This window comes from Chaetura pelagica, unplaced genomic scaffold (genome assembly GCF_000747805.2).
Source record: "Chaetura pelagica isolate M959 unplaced genomic scaffold, ChaPel_1.0 scaffold420, whole genome shotgun sequence".
NCBI classification, from domain to species: Eukaryota; Metazoa; Chordata; class Aves; order Apodiformes; family Apodidae; genus Chaetura; species Chaetura pelagica.
The window spans coordinates 1,265,528-1,275,035 of record NW_009951919.1 but is presented as its reverse complement, the minus strand read 5'-3'; the positions used below and the strand labels follow the sequence as shown (position 1 = coordinate 1,275,035).

General features: G+C 40.2%; 1 protein-coding gene across 1 annotated transcript in view; it reads right to left on the bottom strand.

The window, feature by feature from the left end:
- Positions 1 to 4,504: 4,504 nt before the first annotated feature.
- Positions 4,505 to 9,508, bottom strand: part of FAM13B (family with sequence similarity 13, member B) — a 38,744-nt gene continuing 33,740 nt past the window's right edge. Inside the window, exons 19-23 of the mRNA XM_009995269.1 lie at positions 9,384 to 9,479; positions 6,950 to 7,033; positions 6,681 to 6,853; positions 6,120 to 6,221; positions 4,505 to 5,015 (exon numbers count right to left, since the gene is read on the bottom strand). Of these exons, the coding sequence (XP_009993571.1) occupies positions 4,892 to 5,015; positions 6,120 to 6,221; positions 6,681 to 6,853; positions 6,950 to 7,033; positions 9,384 to 9,479 (579 nt within the window). The 3' untranslated portion in view covers positions 4,505 to 4,891. The remainder of the gene's footprint in view (positions 5,016 to 6,119; positions 6,222 to 6,680; positions 6,854 to 6,949; positions 7,034 to 9,383; positions 9,480 to 9,508) is intronic.

Below are 9,508 nucleotides of genomic sequence, written 5' to 3'. Positions count from 1 at the left end.
AGGAATGTTAATAAATATATATACCATTGCAGCATCTGGGTCTTTTCTCTGACGGTTTCAGGTGCTGCTTCAACCCTGAGAAGAACTGACCAGCCTTGTTAGAGTTCTGGGTAGGCAGCCCTAAAAAATGCCTGTACAAAATCCATTCCCCTGCCTTGTCTTGAGGCTGCTGTGAAGCACAGATGTGTGACCAGGAGAGCAGGTCGTGAGCACCTGGGGCATTAGCCCTCACTTGCCCAGACCACTTAACTTTTGCTGGTGCATCTGCTGCCCAGGTTAATGCTCATCTCTCAGGAATCCCTGTCCCAGGCACCTGTTGCTTCCAAAACAAGTTGCTGTTGCCTTCAGAGAAGAAAAAAATACATTGTATTGTTTTAGGAAATAGTCAATCCATCTTTTATTTTGGTCAGGCCTTAACAGCTGCAACCACTAGAGGGCGATTTGCTTCACACTGGCACCAGCTTGATTTTTCAGAACATCCTTTTTATTCCTAAATCAATTTATAGCCGTTGCCTTGGAGACAAGGTGTTATGTTCAGGCTGGAAACTATCTAATCCTATGTAGTCATTAATATTTGTTCTTTGCTGGGACTCAGCCACAGGAAGAAATTAAACACATGTCCAAACACGGGGCCATCACCAGGCTGTGACACCCCACCTACAGCATGTTGTCCCTGCCCTAGTGGAGTGCTGCTGCTGGACATCTCAGCTCACACCTGACATGCAACCCCAGCCTCCAAAGTATCCCAAAACTTACATAAACTTACTTAAATCCTACAGGGATTTATCATACTATAAAGCCTTTTGTCCTGCAGAGCACTAAGAAACTACCTCATGTTCTCTGGCCTCTCTGCATCTGATCCCACTCAGAGGAGCAGTCTCATGGAGAGGGGAGCAGACAGGCATTTGGAGGGACCCAGAGGGTGGTGATCACTTCAGCCCTGGAGCATGAGGTCATCATGCACAGCTTTGCCTGTCAGGGTTCACTGATCCTGTACTTCAGTCTCCTGGCCAAGCCCAGACAACCTGTCTCTTCTGAGGGACCAGTTTAAAATAAAACCCGGTCTTCCCGTCCCGGGGGTTCCTGTTGCCCTGCAGTGTCCCAGATAACACACGTCACTGATGACCTGTTTCTCTGGATTACTCAATAGCCTGACATGCAGGAAAACAGATGGATTGCACCTTTGGCATCTCCGACCTTTCCTCCTCCTGGCAGCCCCTCTTGCACAAAGAGGTCTTGAAACCTTTACCCACAGTTACTTACCCAGAGCTTCATAAAAGCTTCCAAGCACTCCTCATCCTTCCTCTATTCCTCTGGGGCACAGGAATCCCTTCTTATATCCTGCCTCACTTCTCCCAGCAAGCTTCTCACCCTGCAGTCACATAACAGCTCAAACAAACCTGTTCAAAGAGGTAAAGCTTGGAATACTAGAGACTGGTATTTTCTCAGAATCGGTTCTTCATCTAGTCTTGTCCCAGTATCACTGAGTTTTTGCACCCTCAGAAATATATTTCTGCTCCATTTTGGCTAATGGTGTTCAACATAGGGTTATTTTCCTTCATTAAAATATTAGGTCATTGCTTTGTAGCACATGGATTTTAAACAGTTCCCCCACAAGCCACTATTTGAGGGACTTTTGTCTTCTCATTAGCATCTTCATCAGTGCAAGCTTCGCTGAATAACTAATGCTAAGGAAAAAATGGAGGTTTGAAGAACAGATCTGCAACACCTTGATCATTCTTCAAGCCAGTGTCCTAAGAACTTGTGCTTTCTTTTTCCCCCCATCTTCAGAGGAAAGATGTGGTCACAGGGAAGATCATTCAGTCCCACCCAGAGGCTGCCTTCTGTCTCCTCTCCCTCACTTGCTCCCTCAGCTTCCTAGTTGTTTTTCTTTCTTCCCATTTACCTGCACTGCCACACATCCACAAGCAGAGTCTTCACCTTCAAGAGTTCCTCTGTCCCCTGCCAAGCCTTAGGCTGAGGAAAGGTGGACTTAAGACAAAATACCACAGAAAAGTCAGTTTGAAAGACCTCAATCACTTTTCATCAATATACTACGAAAAAAATCTACTTGGTCCAGAGGAAAAGCATCCTCTTGTGCTTACATGTGTGCAGGAACTGCTCTGGCCACACACACGGCAGTGGCTGATTTTAAGGCTCAGAGATCATCGTGGACATAGAGACACGACCAAATACTGCTCAGCAGCAGGAAGAACATTCACTGGCAGTGAATTAATGAGCCCAGTGAGGGCTGAATCAGCTCTCTGTCCCATCTACTCCCAAAGTTGCTACTTGCTGGAGCAGGGAGGAGCGAGACTCACAGTTTGCTCGCACAGCAGGAACGAGGCCCAGGTGGCACCGCAAGCCCAGCTGTCAGCTCAGGAGCTGCTCTGGACACTTTGCTGCTGTCTCTGCTGAGAAGCACAGTCTGAACAGGTAGAATAAGAATAAGACTTCAACCGCTGCCCCTTCAGCAAGGGCTGAAGCACCTGAGGCACCCCCTGTGCAGAAGGCTCTGCTGGCAGGCAGGAATTCAGGCCTGTCTCAGCCTGGACTGACTCAGACCTGGAACTACAGACACGTACAGGAATAGTGGAGCACTCAGCACTTGTGAAGAGGGGGCAGTGGAGGAGAAAGGATGATGAGAAACAAAGGTAGGTACAATAAAGGTTAAGGTACTTTTATTATAAAAGTCTATACAATGAGCACCAGACATAGCAATGCAATTATATCTGGTTTAGTTATATATATTCCATATCTATATATCCATATAGATATATAGGTTTTGCTTTTACCAAAGTAAAACTGTTATATCACAAAATGCCTAGTTCTACCATTTATTTATTGCTCAACAAGGATGGCACAAAACACACTCAGCATAACTGTTGCCATGCTTATCTACTATACTGAATAAACAGCCAAACACTGCATAACAAACACAAAGCAGCTGTTAATTCTGAATTGGAACCAGTCTGATCACTCACTCACTTATAAAAATATTGGAATCATATAGATTTAAGCATTATAAAGGAGGAATATATTATTTAAAACATTTAAATAGTGCATATTGACATTTTGCATGTGGTATATAAAACACAAACATTCATGTACAACACTATACAGTACACATTAGTTTCAATGTTTGGATACACCCGTGTCTGCAGACTGATAGAAAAGTAACTGAAGTGTACATTGCACAATGGAACTGAATAATTGATATATGGTCTCAAGATTAGTTTAACCTCATAACTCTCTAAGGTCCCAGATCATTTTGCAGTTTAAAAAAAAAAAAAGGCATACCACCAGTGCTCAATAGTTTTAGTGCTTTTTTTTTCTGAATTCCAAAATTACATGCCTACAAGCAAAGTAAAACAAAACAAGAAGTATTCTACAGTACTCAGATGAAATCTGAGCACTAAAAAATCCTACTTTCAACCTATTTCATATGCTTCATGACAGAACAGCAAGTCTATGAGGTTACATGCTAGCTGTTTCTTACATGGTGAGAAAGTTCATTTTTGGTCTTTCATAAAGCAACGTGAACAACAGCTCTGTTGACATTAGCCAGTCATAAAAACATGCAGTGAGAGTAGGTGCATGCAAAACATGGCCACAATCAAACTGATACATTGAAGAAAAAAAAATAGTAACTGAGAAAGCACCAGTTAAAATTAACACTTAAGATTTCTTGCCAGAGCAAAACCAGCTGCTGATGGCTGCTGCAGAGCATAAAGCTAGTAGCTAAATCATCATTCAGCACAGCAGATGTGATACTCAAAACATTATTTAGTTTCAACTCTGAAGCTAAATCATGCAAGGCCCATAAACTGTTTTGCTTACATCATAAGGGTTAGGTAAGTTATTTTTATTCTCCAACTGTAAAACAAAATGGTGATAAACAGCAGTAACTTTTTCGCTCAAAACTAACCATTCACCCTGTGGTGCACATTAACTCCACTGATTTTAGCCCTTGATACCCTACTTATTTGGGGTACAGTGCAATTTTAACTGTCCTAAGCCAGCTCTTTTCTGCTGGCCCTACACAAGTCTGAACGCCTTCGGCTTTCCCACACTCTGCAATGTTCATTATGTTCCTCAGATCTTCCCAAAGTGGAGATGCAGTATCCAATTCAGACAAAACACTATGTCACCACTAGTTGATAAACAATGAAATGATAAAATGAACAACAGTAATGAAAGTCCTGTAGGCAGCATGTGATATAACTTTTCAGTTTTCCAAGTTTTAAAAGACACTAAGCAAGGTCACTTTCTGGTTTGTCCACTGTCATCTTTATCAAGGAGGAAACATGACCACTAATGAGCAAGATCCACAATGTCAATTATTTCTGTTACAGGAGCAATTTAGGATACCAAAGATAAAAAGTTGTTCCCACAACAGTCCTTGGAAAAGAATTTCAGTCTGTTTTCTAAATAGTCCAGGAAAAAGAGCTGTATGCTTAATTTGCTGATTTTTTTTTCCCGTAATAAAAAAAAAAAAATAGGCAAGAGGAGCAGTTCAGTGTAGCATGATGGCATTAATCATTTCTTCAATAATGCAAAAAGTTGGTAGTAACAAAAGTCTCAAAGTTCTTGTATGCTCAAGAAAAAAGAAACTTATGGTTGTTTTGGAATAAGATGGATGCATCTGTAATAAAAACCTTGGATGGAAACAGTGTTTGCTAAAGTTGGATAGAGCAGTCTCAAACTCAGAGGTGTTACTTGCTCTCTAGACAGGACCTAGTTACCCTTCACACATGTTCTACTGGCACCACAAGAAAGGGCACAAACTGGATTCTTTCAACAGTGCAGGACAAATGAGCACAAGCACCCAACAAGTACAGTGGTAGTACACGGAAACATCATGTTATTCAAGAGGCTGGAGGAACAGAATTTAAATTGATTTTGAAGAATCTTGTTTGCTGATAAGGACTTCTAACAGCCTCAGTTTCGCTTTGATTTTCTTGTACTCTCTGTACTCGTCAAGCATTGGGACCCGATCTTCTTTCTGCACGTTCCTGCAAAAAGAAGCAGACCAAAGTTTGAAGACAACCCTCCATGCTGCAGAAACCAAACACAAAGGTATCTATGCGCAGTTTGAAACATTTTTGGCAGCTGGTTCACCAAGAATAGACACATTTTTATATTTTAGTTCACTCTAAATAAAACTGCCATCACTTAAAAAACTCAATAGAAAATGCAGCAGCATTCATTCAGCATTGTTTATAAATTTTTCTCTGAAGTTCTAGAGATTTTATTAACAGGATGTGAAGACTTGCATTTCAGATCCTGTGTATACATTACAGAAATATACAAATAAATGTAAATTTATCTACATTTTCACTGTATGGAGACTGAATCACAAAATGTCAGGAGGGGATTATTATTTAAGATTGGACTATAATAAATTAATCTGACTTATTTTTAAATCAACCCTTCATTTTTAACTGCATTATTTTCCATTTAAGTCAAAAGGAATTCTGTCCCAAGTTCAGCAAGTGCATGATGAAGCCATGTTAGTGGCATCTGTGTGACCAATGGTACAGTACTTTATAGTTAAGGAGAAATACAGTAGAAGGTACATTTAAGTGAGAACATCTGCCAGTCAAGAAAGCAATGAACCAAAATAAGTAACAAATTAATAACAACATATATTCAAAAAAGAAGCCTAGAAGAACTCAACAAACAGAGTAGAGTAAAAATTATCTATCCCTATATTGGTAAAGCAAATATCCTCTGTCAGGACATGGAAAAAAGGGCAAACAGGAAAACTTCCCTGCCCTATGTTCAAACCAGAGGGATAATTTGAGGTTGTTGTTTGTTTCTCTTTTAATATAAGAAATAATTTTAATAAATATTTGAAAATTATATTTTTTAAAAAATTATAATCCCTCAGTTTTCATTCTTATGCTTTACAGACTGTAATAGAGGAAACAAAACTTGGGAGCAAGCTTCCTCAGTTATTAAAAATACACAGGAATGTTATCTCCTTCAGGAGATTATTCACAGCAGAGATTAGAACAGATCAGATTCCATTTGGCAACATTCATACAGAAAGCTGAAGAAATACGTGGCTACAAAATTAGGTTGCCATCCAGAATCTAGTTTTGTGCTAAACAAACCTTCCATTCTGCTGATAAAACTCCTCTTCAAATTCTCGTAACGTCTTACGTAGCTTCTTCTTTTCAGCTCTGGCCTTCCACAGTTGCTCCAATAATTCAGGCCTAAGAATTTCAAATGAAAGAAAAGCCCTGCTAGCCAAACATTAACATTTAAATTAACATTTAAATTAACATTAACATTTAAATTCTTCAAAGCATAGTAAAAAACCAACTGAGCTGCAACTAGCTGTACTTGTAATAAATGTGCCTTGCTCATAAGGAAGACGAGATCTGACAGTGGAATATTGAGTACAAACTAATAGTTAATAAAAGGTGTACATTTTCTGTTGTCTACACAGCTCAAGTAAGGCTGAAGGTTTAGAAGACACTAAACAATTCACTGAATACAAAAAGATCTTAGTCAGACGTGTCAGAGGAAAAAACACTAATTCAAGCCAAACACTCCCTAAGAAGTGATGAACACATCACTCCCTTCCACCCAACATCATCTACTCAGTATCATGAATCCAAGTGTGATAATTGCAACTTCTGTAATAGAATTAGTCACTTCTTCTCACATACATCGAAGCAGCGCGTGTGCTTGACAGCCTGACGTCCCGGGTCAGTTTCTCTTGACCATCTTCAACATCAGATTCAGAGTTCTCAACTGGGCTTAAAACAGACTGCGTTTGGACAGCAGTTTTTAAGATATCATTCAAGTCTGCAGACAAACCATCACTTTCCTCCTCTTCTTCCTGTAAGTCAAAGCAGAAATTCAAACCAAAATGAAATATTCCCATTCCCCATTACTAGTGCTGGGAAGTATTTTTTAAAAACCACACTCTACACACCTTAATTTCTTCAAAAAAATGGGCAGTTTCACCTTCAATAATGGGCTGCAACATCTGCCCCCGCCTCTTGGTTGATGGTGACCCCTGCAAAAATTTAAGTTTGTTTCATTAAGTGCAATTAGACATTAAATGCTGCATGTTCAGAATGCTGTTCAAATCACCTAATACCTGAAGGTATTTTTTCTCTCAGAAGAATAAAAGACTGCAAACATTCTTACAGAGCATAAATAAAATAACCATATAACCCAAAAAAGCTCAGGTGCCCATAGTATACTTGACACAGAAGCAAATGTTACAGCTTGTAATTTACATAAAAATACTGTTCTTCAGATTTAAAATGGTGTTCTCTCTCCATGCTTTGTAGAAGACTCAAAGTGCAATGATATCTCTGAATTTCATATTTACTCTTGTTCCTCCCAAACCCATTCACGGGGAGATTACAAAGTTACACAAGGCCAGATCTGTTTTTTACCTCCTGCCAGACATAAACGGGGAATAATATGCCAGTTTCTTCTCCTAGACTTCTCTGAAGTCCAGAACTTGGAAGTGCCATGGAAGTTGCCTATTGTCACCTCAGTGTCTAGATCTTTGAACGGCAGCCTAAAGAGGTGCCGTTGCTGTACAGGAGCTGCTGTTTGCTGCCTGTTACACTCATGCAGTTCTGTCCTGCTCTGCTGTTACCCCTGGACAGCATAAGCAATTGCAACAGATTGACTCTTTGAACAGAAGGAAGGTGGAACACAAAAGCTACGTGGACAATGGCCTGCCAAAAAACTTCAGTTCATTAAAAGTAAATACCCTCCTGCTGCTGTGGACATTTCCAGACAGGCCTCAGAGTATGTGATGAGTGTTCTGTGACACTGTAAGGAAGATCTCATGGAAGCAGGTGTCATATAAACAGAAAAACAATTCTTGAAATACTTGGCACTGAGTATGTCCTACCACCAGCTACCACTGAACAATCCTTGGTAATCAGAGAGCTCCACTTCTCTGTCTTATAGGTTTCAAAAGCAGAGGCCTGTGAGTAATATTTTACAGGTGTTGCCTACAGCACAGATTAGGAATCACATTACCAAGATCTCTTCTGAATTAAAAAAATTCTTTTGGTTATCCATTATCCATCACAGGGGGAAAAAAAAAAAAAAAGCGCAACTGTGATATAGTCATAAGGCTACTGATATTCATAGAACAGTTTGGGTTGGAAGGGACCTTTCAAGTAGATCAGGTTGCTCAGAGCCCTGTCCAACATCTCTGCTGGAGTCAGATTTTTCAGGTGAGAGATGGATTAAAACTGCTTTAATCAGAGGCACCACCATAAAACCTATGACTCACCAGTTGTGGAGAGATGCTTAAGTGTTTAGGAGCAACCTGTGTTTCTAGAGTTCAAAAATGGATATTGACATCAAAGTCTTTGAGTTGCCCTTTAAACTGAAATATGACTGCATGCATTGCAAATAATATTTTTCTACAAAAGCATCTACTCAAAAATGTATGTGCAAGAAAGAATGATCTTGAACTAGTCCCTTTATCTCAACGTACTTGATCTTAAAGGGGATAGCTGAGGACAGTCAGAGCAAACACAGATGGATGATTAAGTTGCTGCTGAGTAAGCCACTGCCCAGCAATGTAAATCTGGTAGAGAACTTTGTGTGTAAAGAGATTATCTCACGTCAGCTCTGCCGTCCCTCCCTGCTAAAAGGGTCAAACAGCTAATATCAAAACTGTTTTGCTGCAAGTCTGGGTCAGCATGCAAGACTGGCTATAGCTAATGAAGAACACAGCCAGCTGGTTGTCATTCCACAGCTGTTTCACAGGTACACACAAGGTCACATTGATCTCCTTGCATAGCATGAAAAATTTTCTTCCTCATGTCTTACAAGACCACAGAGAGAGGAAAGAATAAAAAGCACTGCAAGTGAGAAGGAAATGAAGTGAAAACACCATGAAAAAGCACAGATGATGTACAGATGCTGCAGACGTTGAGAAAACACCTCATGCTGGGGAAGCATGAAGGAATGAAACAGTTCTTATGGCCACCCTGTCACTCACACCTCTGGTGACAGGAACCTGCAGCACAGCAGAGAGGCAAGCTTCACTGCAACGGGTGCTACTATTCTTGGGAGGACTAAAAGTACAGTATGTACTGTGGATCCAGACTGGCACAGTGATTTGGGAACATTTCAGCCACAGCAAGTCAGAACTGCTTATTTACTTCCATCGGGAACCATTTACTTCCCAAGAGCCATCAAGGTCACAAACAGCTTTGAACTCCTCTGCTCTCAGCTGTAAATCAAATGCCTCAAGTATGATGACAACATCATCTTATATCTTCCACAAGAAAGATGTATTTTATGGAACAGTTTTACTAGCTGTTCTAAAGGCAGCCTAGCAGTGCAAAAGTGGAAAAAATAGAAATAGCATTTGTTTTACTCACAAGAATAGGAGTAATGCTTGCTCTAGTTAACATTTGTTTTACAAGTCTGTATCTGTCATAAAGTGGCTTCACAATATGTCTTTCTTCTCTAGTAACCTAAAGGCAGAGAAACCACAGAATTAATT